The following is a 21,331-nucleotide window of genomic DNA, read 5'->3' as shown; positions in this document are numbered from 1 at the left end:
AACACCAGTGACCCAGCACAGTGCCTTGAGTTTCTGTTGTGGACATATGGATTCAGCAACTTGCCCAAACTGCTAAAAAAAAGCTTCTTGGTACAATTTTCTTGGCAGTGGCAAAAGAAATGCATCTTTCTACAACAGTGATATGACAAAGATGTCTTCTCATCTTTGGGAGCTGATTTCCTCTCCTTGTGTCTTTACACAGGGCAGTACATCCCCAGGCAGACAGATGAGGCTGTGGGTTTCTTCGAGTGTTTCAGAAATAAGCACTCAAAACCTGTTCAGTTATTATATGCTGGGATGCTGTTTTCTACCTGTGGTCTACAAGCCTCCCCTCAAGGGAGGAGTTTGGTAGGAAACTTTTGCAAGGGCCACAAAAAAAAGTGACTGAAAAAAAAGGAAGTTTGTGCCTACGCTCCACACCAGCTTGAATAAGGGAAATTGTTGTAAGAAATGCACATCTGATGGCAATTTTTAGGGACCTGCCTGTCAAGAAGATGGAAAGACACTTTGCTAATATGACAAACTGCTGCATTGTGGTAGTGTTTGAAATTCTGCTAACAGTCTTCTTTTTTTAGCCATACAGTAATTGCACCTCTCAATGGGAACGCTGCTCAGGAATAATGATCCTATGAAGACATGGGAATATAGATTGTAGTAAAGGTTATGATGGTTTCTGTGAGAGGCTTAACATTGATCCTTTTAGCTATCTGACTTTCCAAGAGGAAAAAACAAAACAACACCAACCTTGAGTAAAGCAGGCAATTCAGTGTGAAAATTCTTGTGGTTAGTTTTAGAAGATGGACCTTGAAGTGAATTTGCTAAACTGTGTTTTTCTCTCTCTCTCTTTTTTGATGAACGCTTTTAAAAAGAAATGGATTTTTCTTTGCCACACATTTCAAATGCTCTTCTCAGTTTTGGTTTTGTGTTGTTTTTTTTTATTATTCCTAATGCAAGTCAAAATTGTTAGTGAACTCAAAAGTAAAAATCAGTTCTGTTGAAAAGGCCATGTTGTGAAATACAACATAAAGACCCTGTTAGAGCAGTGCCTGCTAATTAAGGGAGAGAGCTCCTGGGAAACAGCAAGCCTATTAACAGAGCTCAGCTCCCTTTGATCCTCTCTTGAGTTTGTAAAAATGTTGCCCGCCTAAACTTGTCTGCAGCTTGTTACACATTTTATCCATCTGTTACAAGACCAATAATAAGCCATTTATAATTCAGTTGAACTCCAGTTGTTCAGCATCTCTGTGGAGTCTTCAGTAACAGGGAGAGGATGGGAGGAAAAGCCAAGAAAAGGCTAAACAGAGACAGATGCCCTGGAAGTTGCATTCCTTTTGCCTGTAGGGATGATGTATCACAGAATCAAAGAATGATAAGGGCTGGAAGGGACCTTTGGAGATCATCTAGTCCAACCCCCCTGCTAGAGCAGGATCCCCTACAGCAGATCACACAGGAACACATCCAGGCGGGTTTTGAATGTCTCCAGGGATGGATTGCAAGTTGTAGGGGTCTGTTCAGGTGTTACTGCAAAGTGATTATTATTTTTGGGGGTGAAATATACTTAATTGTCAATAAACTGAAATCCAACCATTTGTTGAGGTTTTCTGGCTTTAATCTAGATCAATTTCTAGGTCTTGGGACTGTGTTATTGTGTTTGTGTGTATATGTGTGTGTGTGGTTCATGTTTCTCCTCCCCCTCAGGCCACTTATGGCAAGATGATTGATCAGGGCAACTACTTGGTATGTGAAAGATGCATATTCAAGTCCTATCTGCCTCTTTAGGGGACTGTGTGACCACATCCAGGCCCTGCAGCTGACTGTAGATCAACTGCTATAATTCCATTGCTAAAGTAAAATTTTGCCTTGAAAAACTCCCTCTGTCTTCATGGTTGTGATACCAGCTTCCCTAATGCAGCATCTCTTGTGCAGGACCACAATGTTTGCCCAAGCTGTGGTGCTGTCAGCCACAGCATCTGGGAGAAGTGGGATGGCTCTGTTGGATAAGTTGGGTGTTTGCTCTGAAATCTAATAAAAAGAGGAGCTAATTATTCCCTATGCAAATATCACAAGTCTATGTTCTGTTGATTTTTAGAACAGATCAGTGCTTCATTTCAGCACCCATATGTTTTATCTCCTCTGGTTAGCTATCATTCCTGGATGCCTACATTGCTCCGAGGTCTATTACTGTCATGTGTTTTGCTGTTGAGATGGAGGCAGAGTGTTAAGAAGTTCTTCTTTCACCAGACATCCAAGATTCATTTGCTGTTGCCTGTGAATTAATGATTGGTTAAAAACATATCTGGTACTTTCCAATCTAAATTTATCTCCTTCCATGCCTGGGAGAATCTCGTTGTTACAAACACTGCCTTCTCCCAGTGACTTCTCTGGTGCTGTGACTTTCCAGCAGCAAATTTGCCTTATGCTGAAAAGGTGGTGTTTGGAGTGTGTGATCACTTTAGGTCCATGAGAAAATAAGTTGCACGTTGCACAAATCAGAGAGGCTTCTCCAGGGGCAGAGTTGGGAAGAGGAAAGTCAATGAAGGGAAGAACTGCCCAGGGAAGTTACACCATGACATTGTCTGTTCTTTGCCAAAGACTTCATACATGGCAGGGAGTGTTACCTGGGTCCCAGCATCTGAGTCAGAGGTCAGTGGTTGGGAGGTGGATATGGGATCTGTATGTGCCCTGAGCTTGGAGAGTTTGCAACAGCCATCAGCTTTTAAAATGTCTTTAGTCATCTACAGTCATTTACTGCCCTTGTTAGGACTGTAATTCTTAGTCCATACTGAAGCTGATAATGATCTTGCTGGAAGTGTCTGCAGTGTAAGTCATCACCACTGAACTAAATTATTTGGCACAAGTGTTTAAAAAAGACCTTTTAAGTCACTGATCTCATCTATAAAAAAACTGCTGCCCAGGCAAGCTGGGATCTCCTTAGTCCATGCTCCACCTGAAAATCCAAAGCACTGGATTTTCCACTACATTTATCTGGAGACCATTTCACAAGGTAATGCACATTCCAAAGCACATGCTGAACTTATTTTCTTGCTGCTTATACTGCATTTACCCTGGAATAGTTTGATTTCTCCTAGACCTCTAAATTCAGCAAGACTCTTGTATTAATTCTTGAAGTTTCTTTTCACTTTTTAAGTTTGTCTTTTAGCCTAAAATCTGAAACTCTTTAATTCTTTCTTCCTGAACCCATCATTCTATTTGTAGGTTTCTCCTTCTCAGAGTTCCTAAAAGAATATCTCTCTTGTGATACTGTGGGAAGATGTATATCAGGCAAAAAGGCATCTTAACTTTCTGCTAGTTAGGATTTTATTTAGGGTTTAGATGAGCTTTGAGAAAACATACTATACTGACATAAAATAATAGAATGGTTTGGGTTGGAAGGGACCTTAAAGACCATTTAGTTCCAACCCAAGTGCCATGGGCAGAAACACCTTCCACTAGACCAAGTTGCTGAAAGTTCCATCCAGCCTGGCCTTGAACATGATACCCATACTTCTGTGAACTTACTTCTATTCCCAGTAATACTATACCTATAATATTCTACCTCCTGTGTTATTGTTTGGTGTTTTTTTTTTTTTAATTCTGTGAGGGCAAAACCAGTCCGGGCTGTATTACTCTGAGGGCAGAGGGGGTTTTTTCCAGAGTCTTTCTGGAGCAAAGTGTTTGAAATAGTTGAGTGCCATGGGCTGGTTCCACATGCTTTGGGCCTGTCACTTCAATAAATCAAAATATAATACTCCCCAAACTCTTCACCCTTCAGTTTTCCCATCTGGACATGCTAATGCTGAGGATTTGGTAGAAGCCAGGGCCATAAGGATAGTAAGGGACTGGAACAGGTTGCCCAGGGAGGTTGTGGCTACCCCCTCCCTGGAGGTGTTCAAGGCCAGGTTGGATGAGGCTTGTGCAGCCTGGTCTGGTGGGAGGTGTCCCTGCTCATAGCAGGGAGGTTGGAACCTGATGATCTTTAAGGTCCCTTCCAATCTTCACCATTCCAAAGTTCTGTGATTCTATTTGAGATTTTTGACTGCAGGTTATTGCCTACTTTTTTTTTTACCAGGTCTGTTGGCAGTTGTAACCAGAACATGTGCGCTTCACAAAAGGTACTTCTGCTCCAATGTTCTGTTTTTATTTTTATAGAAGGTTGAGCAATTGAATGAAAACTTTCCAGATCTCTGCAGGAATACATGTAATTTGTCCATCATTTCTGGATTTCTAGTAGTATTCTCAATGGGTGGAAGTGCTTTTTCCATTTCTCCTCTCAGTTCTAGACATCTTACATAGATAGTGTGTCGACAGGTGTTGATGGACAAGCAATTTACAGTAATCTCTTATGATGCTTATTCTGTAGCTCCCTGAATTGTAAGTGACATGCTGGAAAAGCTGAACAACTGATCATCAGCTACTGGCATGGTGTTAAACATGGCTTCTGAGGCTGCTCAGAATTTCCTTCAGCCACTGTCTTCTTGGATGTCTCAAATATACGAAGCTATCCAACAAGCTGGAGATTCTATATCTGCTTCCCTGCTGAATTTGAGTGGAGTGGGTCGTAAGTCAGAAGAAGAAGAGAGGAACCAGGACGTGGAGAATAATGGAGGAGTTTATGAGGATTATTCTGAGGAATCAGATGGTGAACGACACTTGGATCTCTGGGATGAGGAATACTTCTATCCAAGAGAAGATGGTCACATTGCAGGTCCTTATCCTGCTTCAGAAGACCTCCCTCATGGCTCTGACACGGGCCCACAGAGGCAAAAACTGGTTAAAAATACCAGCAGTTTACCAGAGCAGAGTGTTGAAAGCACCAGGTCTTTGACAGCCAATGGATTCTACTGGACAAATGAAGATCTCCAGCTGCTTGAGCGGCTTCCTCCTATTGCTGAGGAAGAAGGTGAGCCCTCTGTGAGGATGGGAGGTCATAAGCACAACCTCAGATTGGGTGGCTCCTTGAAAAATAATACTGGCAAGGCAAGTTTTGCAGGTAAGCAGCTAGCATGCACCCTGACAGTGTTATCCAGTCTTCTCTTTCCTGGTATCGATTTGACTGAGTTGCTAATCTCCTCATTATGTTCTGTGTTGTCTTTGTTTCCCACAGCTAAAATAAAACTCCCCAAATCCCAAAGAAAAATCTAACCTTTCCTCTTCTGTTTTCTCTTGTTTGTGAGACTAACCTAATATAAATAAGTGGAAATGTCCAGGGTGAAATGCTGTGTATTAGAAGGCAATTCAGCTGCAGCAAGGAGTATTTTGTTTTCCCCCACCCCTGTTTTTGTTCCTGGTAGCAGGACCCTTCAAAGGGAAAGTTTAGCCTTAAGCCTTTGCTGTGAAAACCATCTGCCTTTGCGTCATTGCTATTAAAGAGATATATATATATATAATCTCAAACCTTGTTTCTTTGTGCCAGGAATCTCAAGATGTTACTGTGCCATGTGCTGTGAAATGCTGCACTAAAAAGCCAGCCGTGTCTCATGATTTTATGGATTAAAGGCTCCCATATCGCTTTCCTCCCCTCCCACCACCCCCACAGGCTTTTCAAATAAGATTGAAGAGGACAGCAGGCAGGAGATGATGGGAAGAAGAACTGAATTTGCTATTTTCAGTTTTAAATAGGCCTGACTATGACTTCTGATCATTAAGGGACATGAACGGCTTTTCAGTCGATTGTGTTCAGGACAGAATTTCAGCCACGTAACTTGTACTTGCTAAATATCACTGTAGGTGTGGCTGGAAGTTACCTGGGTCACAGAGAACCGGTGGAGACACATCAATCAACCACAAGCAGGAAAGCTGCAGTCCTGATGACACTATCCTGAGGTCTTGCTGGGTTAAATCTACTCTTTATGGACATACTAAGAAGGGGGATAAGGGAGGAAAGGGAGAAGGGAGTGGTTCTGCTATATTGAGCTGATGAGGAACTTGAGACTCACTGAGGGGTCTTCAGAATTTGGCTTCAAATATCTAAAAGCCTTTTATTGAATCAACCAGTAGATGCTCTTGAAAATGTTTGGTTTATAATGACTTTTCATCACTCCTGCTTCTAGGGAAGTCTTCCATGTTTAGCTGTTTCTGTGCAGACTGTGGAAAATCAGCCTGTTTGTTTTCATATTTAATAGGAATATCAGACTGAGAGGGTATAAACCCTGATGGTGTTCTTTAATGAATGTTAAAATTAGCTCTTTTCTTTATTACTATTCCTCACACTTTTATGGCCAGCAAGTAAATAATTAAAAAGAGCTTTTGGTCTAGCTGTTTTGTCTCCCAAACTGGGACTGCTTGTTTCATGTCCCAGGTGAATGTTTGCCAATTCTCAGGTTAAGCACTCTAGAGCTGCATCTCTTGGAGCCCAACCTCTAACTTGTACAGATCCTTTACTTTCTGGTACCCCTGTACATTGCTTGTTTGATATCCTGCCCACAGGGTTTGTCCATAGGCACCAAGTTGATGCTGCAGGGCAGGATTTACTGTGTGTACCACTGAGCAGGGCATGTAGTGTCTTTCCAGGCAGTCCTGAGGCCATGGATCCTCCTGTAAAAGTGCTATCCAGGGTGTAGCCTTGTCTCCAGCAGAGCCTGTACGCTCAAAAGGGCTGCTAGAGTGATTCATGGCAGATTCTGGGGCTCCTCAGTGTAGGCTGAGGAGCAGCCATGTGTGTTATTCCAGTGGTGGCCTACAGATCTTTGTCCTTTCTCTGGACTACACCCTTGCTCACAGTGGATGGGAGAAAAGCTGGTGAGATCTCAGAGGAATGGGGTCCAGGAATGGGCTACTGCTACTGTTGGAGCTGTTTCTCACCTGCAGTCTTATCCGCAGGGACATCTGAGGGGATGCATCCTTAAGAGCATGTGATGGACCAGATGAATTTTCCTGGTGAGAGACACATAGACTGACAGATGCTAGAGTAACCCATTACTGCAGCTAAAGGAGAGGGCCACTCTGAACCTCTGTCCCAGCTGACAGCAGGTACTGATTGCGTTGCTGTTGGACTTTCTCTTACCATTTATTTGCTTACCTTCTCAGTAAGCTGTCTGGAGCCATTGTGGGCCTTGAAGAGCTCCACAGCACCTACATTGCTGCTGCCTAGAGCTACTTCCACACAAAGACTTTAGAGGGCATCACACAGCTTTTTACACCTGAGGAAATGTCACTCCAAATGCTCTCAAACAGTCTTTTATCTCTTTATCTCTGCAATGAGCTGCACAAATGGTCATCCAATGGTCTCAGGTCTTCATGACTATAGAGCTGGCTGTTTGAGAGTTGGAGGGCTGGGAGCCGATGCCTTTTTTCTCTGAACTATTTAAGTTGTATAACAGGAGAGAAAGTGTTGAACTGTGATTTGAAAATGTCTTCCACAAGATCTTTTGATGTGGAAGAACTGCTTTTGCTCTTCTGAGTGACCCTTCACTTCCAAAACACACACGTGTTCTTTGTATTTCATTCTTCAACTGTTTATTTTCTCTTCTTCCTTTAGATTCATGCTCTAATATCCGGAGCATGAACTTTGCTGATTGGTAACCTAGACATGCAGAGAGGTTGTAATAATCTGGCAACTTAAAATCTTAGTGATGCATTAAAATGATCAAGAGGAGTGAGTTATCTTTATTTCTGTTAGTTTTGTTACCTAACCCTAAGTGACAATGTAAGCGAGCATATGGACTTGCTGACATTCAGCAAAGGCATTCAGTAGTACCAATATTAGCTCTGAACATTTTTCCTTCCATTTGGCATTTTTCCCCCTCTTTTCTGCAAACTACATGTTTCCTGTTTATCCTTATATTCTTTTCAGAACATTGCATCTTGACTTTATTTCACTTAATGTACCGTATTTCTCTCCACAATAGAATATTTTAAAGCTAAATTGGCACAAAACTGTGGCAATGCTGAATGCTTTTTGTTGCCATGGAAATATTTCTGGGCACTTACTGAAGACCTGGTTGCCAATAGTAATGTAACAGAGAAAATAGATATGCTTCATTTAGCAGCCACTGGTGATTAAATAGCCACAAAAACCCATTGCAAGGTCATTCCAATGTATAGTTTTTATTTGGTTCTGGGGGGAAGGGAAGCCCACCAACCCTAGATGAGAATAATTTTCTTTTAAAAAAGATGGAAACCAAAATCCAAGAGTTGCTCCCCTCTCTTAAACTTAGAGCATGCTTCTGAGATAAAATAAAATCCAGTTCCAGTTAAAAACCACCATTCCCCCTTCTCCTTTTTATCAAATATATTTTTGATCAGATTTTTACCTCATTGGAAATGTTTTCTAGCTCCCAGAGTAGCTTTTCTGAGGCCCCAAAGCAGCATATGTATTATTGAAAACCATTTTTGGGCTTAGAGATCTAATGGTGTTTGAGCAATGAAATTCTTGGGTTCTTAAATCAAATGTCTGTTAGATGCTCTGAGGCATCCTAATCAGCAGGGTGCAGGTTTGGCTGCTGCTGAGTGCTGGCCTGTACTGAAATTATGTTAGTAATGTTGTGCCAAGGTCTCAAATAAATGCAGGGAAAAGTTTTCACTTGGGATGCTTTTGAGCCGTGGTTTATAAATGAGGAGGTAGTTTGGCAGGAAATGTTGAGACGCTGGGTGTTTGGTTTCAGAGGCTAATGATGGGAAGGCAGACCCTTCCATGCATGCAGATCCCTGCCACCTTCTGCACATCCTGTAGTTGTAAATTTTGCAAAGACACATGAACTTGCTCTTGTTGCTTCCTTGAGGCCCTCCTGCATCTTCTAACCTCAGTGTTTCTGATAGAGAAACTGTCTCCCATTGCAGAACGGGGAGAGAGCAGCCTTTGCACGCACCCCCCCAGCCCCCACGGCTGAGATGTTGCTGATCAGCTGACTGGGGGTGGCTGGTGAGAGTGTGGCTGCCAAATCCATCCTTGCACATTTGGCTTAAGAACTGAAAAAAAAAATAAATCAGTGGAACAAGCAGCCACTTCTAAAAGTAGTGCACTGCGAGTAGAGGGGTAGAGCTGGCCAGTCCATCTGCTTCCCAGCCTGAATCTAAAAGGAAAGAAAGGAAGGATGAAAAAGGTCAAGAGCAGCAATAATTGTGCCATGGATGCAATGGCTTTACCCCAGTTCTTCCTCGAGGCCCATGTCCTTTTTAAACAAAAAGTCAGAATGACCATTAAGTGGCAGTTGCAGCAGATGCTGCTCTGAAAAGGCACCGGGACAGAGAGAGCAGCAGAGCCAAGTGATATGAATCAGAGCTGAACTATTTTTGCACCATGACTTCTGTGATTGAAGAGTCTCCCGAGCTGTCTGACACTGTGTTGATAACACTAGTGTAATTTATAGGTGAGCACTACACTTTAACTGCACCGTGTCTGTGGAGAATTTTCCCCATCAATTAGATCATTTCAGCACTGGCTAAAGATTGCACTTCAGTAGCACTAAAATACATTTTTTGACCTTGGAATACTAGGAAGTTTGAGGTCCTAATAGGAATCTTGTCTAGATGCTTAGATAGTTATCCTCAATACATGTGTAAGGGGAAGCATGGCTCTGAGGCTCTGGGAGGTTTTAAAACTAGAAAGCACAATTGCATTTACTTACCTTGGCCTCCAGCTTAACAGAGGTCATCGATTTTTGCCAGTAATTGCTGTGGTAGAGGAAATTATTCTGTCTGCTATATATATGCACTCCTGACCTCAGTAAAATGACCCCTCATATGGCCAGGAATTCCTAGGTAAGAAGTGAGTTTTCCTCACTATAAACCTATACAGCAAAATATACCTTGGAAGAACCTTTTGTTGGTTGTGTGATAAATAAAACTTCTGCTTGAACTTTAGACTAAAATAGATAGATGGCCAATTTCCATGTAAAGATCCAAAGTGCTGATAAATTTACCACCTGTCTGGCTGTGGAGCCAGGCAGTGCTGTTGCCAGAATGTAGCCCTAAAAAATCAGTGCCTGTACTCAAAGCAGGATGTTTAAAGAGGCTACACTGACACAATAGCACCACTAGGACTGGGTGAAGGGAAGCACAGACAGACAGTGGACAAAAGCACTTCACAGAATATCCTCCTGGCTGCTCAAGTGGGAGAAAGTGGTGATGTGATTGGGGATGTGCATGTGGTCTCTGAAGAATGTAGTATGAGCCTTTGGCTTTCTGGAATGGAGTGCAGCCTTGAGCTTGCATTGAGTGCTTTCTCTCTGGGAAATTCAGAACCACTCAGAAACTGTTTGTGCCCAGACTTGTGTCCTCGTAAAGGTGGTACTCTGTTCCTTTTTATATTCAAAGTACTTCTTTGCAGTTCTGTCTTTTCAGTTTCAGTTTATAAGTGATCTTCATCCATATTATGCCAAAAGTAAGTGGTGACGAGAGTACACAGTAACCCTGAAAGGAGGGTGGATTTTGGTATGTCAGCTTTACAGCTGTGACAATGAAACCAAAGAGTGGTCCACACCACAAATTTTCAAAGGTGCTGCCACTGTGGGCTCTGCCTTGGGCCTGTCAACATTGCTGTTCATCCTCAGTTGGTGATTTTAGACAGTTTGTAAGCCCACAGTAGATCAGTAGTTTGGGTTTTCACTAAGTTCCTTGCCTGGAGGGCAGAGCTTCCTTGTGCCTAGCTCCCTAGGGGGCACAAGGAAGGATGCTCTGTTCAGGAGTGCTTGTCATCTGCTCTCGCTGTCTAGAAGGTTGCATAAGCTGTGTGGAGAAGGATGTATTTAAGAATAAGAAATGGATTTTTGCCCTTCAGTGCCGTTACAGAACGAATTGTGAACGTGTGTTTCTGCATGTATTTTCTGATCCGTTTCTGCTAAGTGGCATCCTCTTCCCACTCCCCATATGGCGGTTGTGACTCTGTCTTCCTCTGGGAAGGCTGTTTAGGACTCAAGAGGCTTCATTTACCAATAAACAGCATCTTGGCAGCATCTGGGAAATGCTGCTTCTCTCCTAGAAAACCTGCCTCCTCACCTTCCATCTCCTACTACGGGTGAGGCAGGTGTGAATGATCTCATAGTGTTGTGGTGCAGGTGACTTGCAGACACACTGGCAGCACACTCTGCAGAGCTGGGACATTGTATGTCTGTGTGCTGATATAAGCAGTAGTACTTTCTGTCTTTTTTTTGGCCTTTTGTTTTTTTTCCCCCAGTTGCAGTTGTTGCTAGTTTGGCCTGCTTTGTAGAAGGCTGCTTTTTCAAACCCATGTTGGCAGGCAAATGTTTGCAGAAGGGAATGTCAGTTAGGACTTCTGGAAGCATGAATAATCCATCTCTGTTTCCTCCCAGCCTCTTTGCATTGCTTGACAGCCCCAAACCCACTAATTTAAGCTTTTTATGAGATGAGATCACTGTGTCAAAAAGTGAGCTGGTGTTGGTCCTCATCTCGTAAGGATATAACTTCCTTGTGTCATGTTAATTTCTGGCTGTTGTAATGACCTGTTGGCAGCAGGTGTGTGCCCCCAGAGGCTCCAAAGAAGTTTTAATAATCAGGGGGAAAGACTGTAATTAAATAAAAAAGGGAGATGAAGGAAAAAATGGGCAACTTTAGAGACAGTGAATGGCACTGTTGGGCTGTGTGGGTCTTCCAGGTAGTGTAGAAGGTGTGACTGGGCTGTACTTCTGCAGGTGCTGTTTGCACGATTCTCAAGCAGTCTCCTCCTCCTGAAGGAAGGCTTCATAAATACCTATTTGTAGACCAATTTGAATAACTTGATTGAATCTTCAACCAGTCTGTAGCAAAATAGAAAATCCTTTCTAATGACCATGAAAATTGGTGATGCTCTTATGGATTAATCACCTAAAAGTTCCTTAATGATCAGGAGGAGAAGGCCCCTTCTGGAGAGCTCAGTATCCATGTGAGATGAAGCATCCCTGGAGGGACTGATTGTGCTGGGTGTGAGTGCTTGCCCACACAAGCTGGGCACTTGGAGACATTTCTCTCCTCAGGCTGAGAGAGATTCAAGCCCATATGGTTTATACGTAGCAACATAATCCGTGTGGGAGTATTTCCAAGCAAATAGTATGAGAGTGGTGGTGCTGGAGAAAGAGCCCTGAATTTGGATTAATGAGAGCACTGAGGTTTGCTGAAGCTTTGTGTCGCAGGGTCAATTTTGGGGTCTAGACTTACTGCCATAAATAATGTAGCTATAAAACCATTGGGCCTGAGGGTGCAGTTTTGCAACTGTCAGTAGCTGATGTGAAACTGCAGCCGAGATTTATTGTCCTTCCCTGGTCACACAGTTCTGCTACTTTCTGTGTCTGGCCTCACAAGAGTGTTACCGTGCGGTGAACCTGACCAGCTCTTTGCTTCAGATGAGAGTTACCCACCCCTTCCCTATGACTTTTGAGTCAGGTGAGTTGGCAGCATGGTTGCTAAGACTGAAAAGAAAAGGAAGAGAGGAAAGGAAGGAGGACAAGACTCTCCCTTTTTGGGTGGCAGCTTTGGTTCTGGAGGCATGCTGCTGCTTCTGCTGTGCTGAATTTTCTGTAGTTTCTGTAGGAGTCTGTAATTTTCCCAGAAGTGCCGTGTAAATGGTTGTGTTACAGCAGAGGCAAAGGGGGGATGTGGTGAATCAACCCTCTGGTAGCAAACAGAAAGTTTCAATTAGAAAAATCAGAGGGAAAATAAATGCCTTGTTGCAATGCAGTTGTTATCTGGAGCAACCCCAAACAATTATCTTTGCGAGGGAGTTGGTTTCCACCCTGTTAATCAGCAAACAAAGACTTGTGGGTGTGAAGCTGGTGGTTGCAGCCTTGGGTGCTATGAATGGTTTGTAGTTGGTGTGGGTATGCTGGGTCTAGCAGCAAAACTGTGCTTTGAAGAGGAGCAAGAGTCAGTGTCCTGGGTTTCCTGGGCTTTTCCTTCACCGGTTTGATTTCTGCCAGGTGAAAGGCCATTTTCTGGAAGCTCCTGACAGATCAGACAAACTTCCTTAAATGTAGTGGAGAGACCTCACAAAGGTCTCCTTGCATTAGACTCCCTAGCATTAGAAGGAAAAGTGAGCATCCAAGCCAAGCAAACAAACAGAAAAGGCAATTGATGGGAAACCTGAAGGAATACAACCCATGGTGGTGTGAAAGCTAGCAGGAAAAACCAGCATAAACATAATACCTATAAAGTGACAGGTTTTTTTTTGCAAGGAAAGGACAGTATTTTGTAACTCATTGGCCATAGGTATCCAGCAGTTTGTTTACTTTCTGAGTTTACCAGCATTTCCAGCCCCACATTCCAGAGCATACTGAGCTACACCTGTGCCCTGCAGGGTCCCCAGTGTAGACACAGCATCTGCTGACAGAAGGAGCTTTTCTCCCTCTACAGCTGCATGTTTTCTTCAAGCAATCTAACCCAGGCTGGCAAGGGGGGTGTAGGCTGACTCATGGATGTCACTGCATCCACACCAGGGGTTTTCCTGGCTTAGCAGTGTCTCCTGCAGTGTGTGATCTCTTCTTTCTTTTTTATCTTCCAATTCTCTACAAATCTTGGGTCAGTGCTATTAAAACCCAGTAGCATAAATGACTCATGCTCACTGCACGTGTAAAATGTAAAGTAGGTGATTGGGAAAATCAGAGATGGTTGTGATTCTGCTTCTTGGCTGCCATTTCCTTTAGTTGTGGAAGAATCTTAGACAGCAAAGTGAGAGTCAGTTTGAATCCCATGTTCCTGTTTTCAAAATATAAAGTTGAGAGTGGGAAAAAAAAAAAAAAAAACACAGCAAAGAAAAGATGTTGATTTTCATGCTGTTTCCTGTGGGTAGCTCTCTATTTCTTTGTACAGCAGTGTGCAGAATTGGACTTTATTGCTCTGGCTGCTGTATTGTTCAACTATGGAGGTGCTGGATGGTCAGAGCCAAATAATGACCTGTTTCTGATTGCTCTCTGACTTTTTTTTGTTTGCCTTTTAATTATTTTTTTTTCTTTTTGTTGGAAATGTCCCCTGGTATGAAAGCTGCTAAGTTGTATTTCTCTCTGCCTGCATCTCATGCAAGCACTCAAGTGTGTTCACGTGCGAGAGTTCACGGTTGGGTTGGTCATGGGGTGAGGAGAGCTGAAGAGATGTGCTGCAAAAGGAGGATGGTGTCACTCGCCAATCAGAAAGAGGGGTGAACCTTATGTTTACCACGGAGCATTAAGTGACTCCCTGGTTGGCAGACCTACCAGAAAGGGACAAAACCACATGGGTCTGGTTGCAAGGAGAAAGCCCAGGTGAAGGCTGCCCTGTTGGTTAGTAGAAGACCAGCTGGTGTTGGTAAATGGTGCAGTCATGTGCACAGTCTCTATGTCCATAATGGCACATGCAGAAATATGGGTTTACTGTGTCACAGCTCATCCTGCCTCACTTAAGTACATTTGAGGTCTAGGTGGATGTTCTGGATTTTGTTTCTGTTTTATAAAAAGCAGGTTTTTTGATTATTGGATTGAATCTCCAAATAGTTTTGAGCATAGAGGAAGGCATGCAGCACTCTCCTCCCTGATCAAACTCTTCAATCAGGTAGTTGTGTTACTTTGTCCTTTCACTTGAACTTTTAGTTCAAATAGTTGGCAGCAAGAGCACGAAGGTGACTCCAGATTGAAGACACTGCAAATCAGAGCTGTAGTTGCACGGAAATCGATAGTAGCAACTCCATGTATGTTGCTAAATGTTCCCTTTAAAAATGGTCCCCCTTTTTTTCTGAGGAGCTTTAACATATCCATTGTTGCAGCAGGCCTTCTCAGCTTTCCAAAATAAAAGCTCTTTTTCTTTCTGTGTGCAGTTCTGGGTTTTGCTGAGTTAGGAGCTGTTGCAGATCTCTGTTTCTCTGTGTCATCCTGTTCCTGAAAATTTTAAGGCCAGGCCTATGTGACTGCTTCTGTATTACCAAAGATCCTGGGATGGGATCCTCGGGGTATCTGCATTATGCATAGATGTACTGATATTGTCTTTGGTTATATGATCAAACAATTTTTTTATTATAGTACTTCTGCTTCCTTCAGGGCTTCATGATGCTCCCATTGAAACTCTCTCTGACTCCTGCAAAGCAGAAAATCTTTAAGAAGAAAGTGGACACACAAGGGCAGCATCAAATGAATAGGGAGGCAGAAATTTGGCATTTGCAAACTTTTCATTGTTTACCCAAAATGACTGTTGTTTGTTGTTTTTGTTGTCCTATAACATGCAGGCAGACAGGATGCAGTACATCTATATTTTACACCTACACAATGTATTTTATTCTGTAATTTTTTTTCCTGGATAGGCTTTGAGCAAATGAGAAATTATTCTTTATACTTGGTAATACTGCAGAGAATGCTTGAATTATTTATTTCATGCATTTTAACTGACTGTATTTGGATGCCTGTGAGCTAACTTTGTAACTAATTAGGTGTTTGAAATTTCTGAATAAATACTGGCAGTTTGAAATACCTTGCCAGGAAAAGAGGTCACCCTCCTTCCTCCTCCACTATCTCCTCTGGGGGGGAAAAAAATCCCACATGCCTCCTTACGAGTGGTGGGAAGCTGATTTGTAAAACAGATACTGCATAGGAGTAATTGAGCTGAAGTTTCTAGAAATATGTATGTGCTGCACAACATCTGCAGTTCTCAATATGTATTCATTATCTTTCCAGAATTTAGTCTGTAATCAGGGGGTCCTTTATTTAAGTTACCATGGTGACAGAGAAAATGTTTCCCCTTGTCCTTTCCTAATCAGGACACTTGTATATTTGAACAGTGAGCGTTTTTCTATCCCCTGGGTAAAGTTAGTTTTATTAACACAGTGATGTTAAGTTGACATGGAGCTGTCTGCTGCTCAGACAGACATTCAGCAGCAGACATACCCAGCACTTGCTACAGATTCCCCAGTGCCACCTTTTAATTAGCCCATGTGCTTCCAAATGCTCGTAAGAAGTAGCATCCAGTGTCATAACAAGTGATGCAGTCATGCTTTGGGGATTTGTAAAGTTAGAAGTCAAAGTCAGGAGGCAAATAATATATCAAACCAGGCTAAACTCCTCCTCCCCTCCATCCCTTCCCCCTCCTCTTTCTGTCCTAAAGAAAGGGCTCTGCTCTGTTCTGCAGGGAGTTGCATGCAGGTCACCCCAGGGGGTGCTCCAGGAGTGCTGCATCCATGTCAACTCTGCAAAATGTCTTGCAATAACAAGAATTCTACACTACACATTTAATGCACGTTAATCTAACTGTACAGCCTCGTGGACCCAGGATTTAAACGTTACCATTATTTTAGAAAATGGTGAATGATGTGGCTTAATTACTAAAGATGGTACTTTACTCAGAATTTTTGGCAAGCTGTTTGAGTGAAAAGTGGAATTTTGTTTATACAGGAATAATTTTCTTTTTTTTATTTATTTTAAATACCCCAAAGATGTACACACATGGATAGAACTTAGCAGCATTTGCTGAGCATCTCGATTAATCTTGTCAAAGTTGCATGAGCTGCAGGTAGTGAACTGACAACACAGTTGGTTTAGTTTTATGTGTTTTGGTTTTTTGAGTAGATGGTAGCACATTTAGGCCATAGGGGTTTTTTATTTAAAAATAAATAAATATTAAAATCCTTATTTTTAACACCTGGCTTGAAAATAACCCGTTTTTAGGACAGCTGGTCTCTGACCATTTACAAACTAATGTCTAACATCTTTTTTATTTTCAACACAATAGAAACAGTTAGCTTTTTCCTCCAATTGAGAGCAATTTTCTGGAAGGGACAGAAGGTTTATTGCCAAACTGTGGCAAATCAGACCAGAGGGTCAAATCTACCAGCATGGTGGCATGGCAAGAAGCCAGCTTCTGCTGGGCTGGTGGTGGGAGAAGCAGTTAGCTTCCTTACTGCCAGCTTCCTTGCTCTGTCCTCTCTGCCCAAGGAGCTGAGTGCCATCTTTTATGCAGCAGTAGGTTACTTTAAGGAGCAGAGATAGCAGTTGTCATTAAGCTTATACTGCAGATTTTCAGTAGACCTAACATAGTGTGTAAAATCAGGATCAGATTGGTATCATATCATTCCATATCACAGAATGGTTTGGGCTGGAATGGTCCTTAAAGATCATCCAGTTGCATGGGCAGGGACACCTCCCACTAGACCAGGTTGTTCCAAGCCCCATCCAGCCTGGCATTGAACACTTCCAGGGATGGGGCAACTATAACTTCTCTGGGCAACCTGTTCCTGTGTCTCACCATCCTCATAGTGAAGAAATTCTTCCCAATGTTTAATCTACATCTACCCTCTTCCAGTTAAAAGCCATTACCCCTCATCCTATCACTACATGCCTTTGCAAAAAGTCCCTCCCCAGCTTTCTTGTAGGCCCCCTTCAGGTACAGGTTTCCCACCTGTAGCCAGTTGATTTGAGATTTGGTGTGAAAAAAGGTGTTTTCCCTCCCAAACCGCTGTCCCTGAGACTGCTGCCTTCCACCCTTTTGTCTGCAGTGCTCATTTGTTCAGCTGCTTGGGTTCACCGTAGCAATTATCAAGGTGAGTCTTGGCAATCATATCACAGGCTTCACGCTCCCAAGCCAGCAGCAGACTGACCACACTTGACAGCTGGGCTTGTTCACATGGGTGAACAAGCAAGATGCACGTACACACCCTCTGCTCTCCGTCCCACCGCTCCCTTCTCTGCCCGTGCCGGAGGGTCAAAACGTCCTGCTGTTGTGCTTCCTTGTTGCTGATGGCAGGGACATCAGCAAAATGCCTCAGTGTTTGCATCCTGACAGAGCAAGGCCACGTATATACAGTCTGTATTGAACCCTCCTTCCCCCATCTGGTGGATATTTGCACGCTGATGAGGGTGCAGTCTCGTATTCCAAGCACGTGTTGGTAGCAGGAGGGGAAGGGCGCTCACCGGGATGCGCTCAAATGTGTATCTTCACTTCTAAAGGTTACAACTTACATTGGTCTCCCAAGTTCCTCTGCTGCTGGCAGATGGAGCCAGCAGTGCCTGTTAGCCATGTGCAGGTTATGTCTGAGCTGCTTTTCCTCTGCAAAAGAAGTTCCCTCTCCTCCTCAGCAGAAGCTGAAGGGGAGTGGAAGCGTGACCATATTTTCAAGTCCTTTGCTTGCTACTTTGCCTCTGCACATACTAATGATTTTACAAATGATTCTCTACATGTTGTGTCTTACTTCGTGTTCTGCTCTGTTTAGCATCTTCATTTAAAAAAAAAAAAAAAGGGTAGCTTGCAGGGTTGGGCAAGGACTAATGTTGCTGATGCAATATGACATGCACAGGCTTTCCAGAGGATGAAGAAGTAGGTGATTCTCAAGTTAATTCTCCAAACCCTTGGCCCTCTTTTTGTCCCCAGAAGGTCCATCTGAGAGCTAGAAGTGTGTCATGTCATCTGGCTTCTCAGCCAAGGGCAGCTGACTATCTAAAGCCTGAGTTGTGTTTTCCTCCCAGCAAGGAGTTACAGGCAGGGTGAAGAACAGACAGCATCTTCATGCAGCAATTATAAGGTGACTAAGCAGTCTGAGATCTCTGTGTCATGCTCACAAAGTTTTCTACACCACCAGCAGACCTGGAGCATAGACCCAAATTCAGCCATTCTCTCTCCAGTCATGAGTACAGTACAGAAGTATCTGAATGCATGAAGTACTGTTTGCATGAAATAGGATTGAAGAAACTGTGGTCTTCAAGATCCGTAGCCTCAACATGGAGAGTCTCTTATGTTGTGAAGAACAAGTCCTGAATCTTTCTCTCCTACTGAACTTGGTTTCTTTATTGATGACCTGCAGCTCATTTCTAAAATACTTGGAGGGAAGGGTCTGGATCGAAGCCCTGCTGAAGTCCATGAAGCTCTTCCCATTTACTGTATGTGGCTTTTGCATTCTGGCTCCAAATCCACAAGGATTTTCATGGATTTTACTGCCAGTTTCGCAGGACTAAAGAGACTGCAGGACTTAGTTCTAATTATTTTTGATCTGTGCCACTTCAGTAATTTCTTAGCAAACCTTTTAGTTGAATGTCTGCTTTTGTAACAGCTTTACAAACACAAGGTGAATAGTGAAAGAATTATGCTGTATCATTTGCCAGTGCATACACCAAATGTCAGGCAATGACAGAAACTAGAAATTTATGGCAAGGAAGTGAAGACTTTTATGATCTTCTATGGACTAATGTAATGACTCTTTTATACAAACAGAGATGAAATGCATTTAAAAATGTAGCTACTTAGAAGATTGGTCTGAACACATTCTAAAATCTGGAGGAGCTCATTAGAGGGAAGAGCTGTGAAAGTGCCCTTTGTTTTATTGTTTCATAGAATGTTTTAATTTTGAAATACAATTGTTTGATTTTGATGCACTTTCTGATTAGAGGGATCATTTCAAGATATGGCTCTCCATAGAACTCTCCTTCTGACACAAGACAGTACAGAGTTGCTCTTACTTTTCCATTCAGAGGTAATAGTAATTAATATTGTTTAAACAGCTGTTCAGAAACTCGATGAAGCGAGGTGTTGAAACCTGCTTTCACTAAGATGCTCAGTTCTCTGCCCCATTCCTCATTAAGCTCAAGACTGTTACCAACAAATGCCTGTGAATTAATCCTTGATTATGTCAGGTCTCCTTCAAATCCAGAAAGGCTTCTGAGCCATGTACAGCTGCTGTTACTGGGTGTACAGCCATAGTTACACACACCCCTGGCTCTCAGTATGAGACATTTATTTGGTAGAAAAGCTGACTGGTTGGGGTAAATTGTAAGTAACCCCACCCCCTTTTACCTGCCAGTTGCTGATCTCAGAACTCCATATATGGGAGAGTCCACTTTGGGCCCAGTTTGTGCCATGATCAGAAAACACAGAAAGGTTTGTGTGTGTAAAGCTATCATTGTCCCCAGAGGTGCATCAAACACTCAGCTGAGCAGGTGCCCAGGACATTTCTGGGTGGCAGGGGTGAAGGACCTTTCAAAAGTCCAGACTGAAATCATGGCACTTTCAGACCTTCTTTAGATTCTGCCTGAGACTTCTGTTCTCCTTGTCTTCTCTAAAGAGAACTTTTGCTCATACATCTGGTAGTTTTCTTTTCTTACAGAATCAGATACCTGTAACAAACTTAGGCACACAGGGAAGCTGAACATCTCTCAGAGCCCTGAATAGCTTCTCTCCCACGCAGCCTTGACATACAGCAAAGTCTTCTCACATCATGTTCTTCCATGAGATTTTGCTTGACCCTCTGGTTCTGTTATCAATGCCATGACAGTCTGCACTTTGAGCTCGTCTAGCTATAACTTTTCACCTGTTAAAAATCTTTGTAGCAACCTGAACAGAGCTTGGCAAGAAGAGTGCACACTGTAGGAAGGAAGTGTTTGGAAGATGCTCTGGGGAGCTGAAGGGCTTGAATACCAGCTCTGCCCACAGCCTCTCTGCAAATCACCCTGTTAATAAAGAGACTATTTTAGTTCTGGAAACATGGAGTCTTCTCAGGCTATTACCCAGCATGTGGTAAATTAAACAATCCTGGCCTGATTGCATAATGTCACTTGAAATTTAGGATCCTTCTTCTCTTTAACCCCTAAAATTTACAAGCCATTTTTGTTTAGATTTATTGTAATTAGATAATGATTTTATTCCTTTGAGGCTGTTCTAGGAAGTTTTTTAGCACTTTTTGATGGCTAATCTCAAAATAACCAGGGGCAGAAGCATTGCTGAATCTCCCTGCTTCTGGTTTGGTTCAGTGCAAAGCAGCATGTGGTGCTGGGGTTGGAACTGGAGCTGGAGAAAGGCTGTTTGAGGGCAAATATGCCTCAGTTCCACTAACTCATATCTCTGCTGCTGTTACTGTCTTTCAGGAAGAGAGGTTTGAAAATCACTCCTAGTAGGAGGATTTCAAGTCCAGAAGTACCTGGACCCATACTGAAGTACTTTCCTCCTCTGGATCGTATTTAGATAGTTTCTTAACTTGCAGCATGTGTTTATATACAGCCTAGAAGAAGGGATCAAATTTCTTTCATCTTGGAAAATCACAAAGACAAGACATGCTTTTTCTTGTAAAAGCACAGAGCAAAGCACAGAGTAAACATCCTCTTGATTAGCAGAGGAAACAGGCACACATAAAACTCTTCATCTCAGTGTTTCTTGCCGGTCAATGAACTATGTAGCCTTAATTTAACAAGATCTACTAGGTTCCATTTTTTAACTTTGGCAGTGTGTTTTAGGAACTGATGAGACCTCTCAGGACATTCTTTAGCACATTGCAATGCTTCATAGAATGGATTATGAATCGTTGAAAAAGAAGAAATGTAGGTTAACCAGGCTTTTTACCTGCCAATGTGAGAGGGGACTGCACAGTATTTTCCAGTCTGATTTTCAATATCTGATGTGTTGAGGTTTCCTTGTATCATTACAGAGATACTGCCATACCCAGTACCTGTTCAGAGGTGATGCTCAT

At 42.7% G+C, this 21,331-nt stretch overlaps 1 protein-coding gene across 1 annotated transcript in view; it reads left to right on the top strand.

Moving 5' to 3' along the window:
* The first annotated feature begins 4,419 nt into the window (after positions 1-4,419).
* SYT16 (synaptotagmin 16) overlaps positions 4,420-21,331 on the top strand; it is a 40,320-nt gene continuing 23,408 nt past the window's right edge. Inside the window, exon 1 of the mRNA XM_051621417.1 lies at positions 4,420-4,990. Coding sequence (XP_051477377.1) covers positions 4,420-4,990 — 571 coding nt within the window. The remainder of the gene's footprint in view (positions 4,991-21,331) is intronic.

This window comes from Apus apus, chromosome 5, assembly GCF_020740795.1.
Source record: "Apus apus isolate bApuApu2 chromosome 5, bApuApu2.pri.cur, whole genome shotgun sequence".
Lineage (NCBI taxonomy): Eukaryota > Metazoa > Chordata > Aves > Apodiformes > Apodidae > Apus > Apus apus.
Note: the sequence above shows the minus strand (reverse complement) of the source record. Positions and strands in the feature narration are given on the sequence as shown.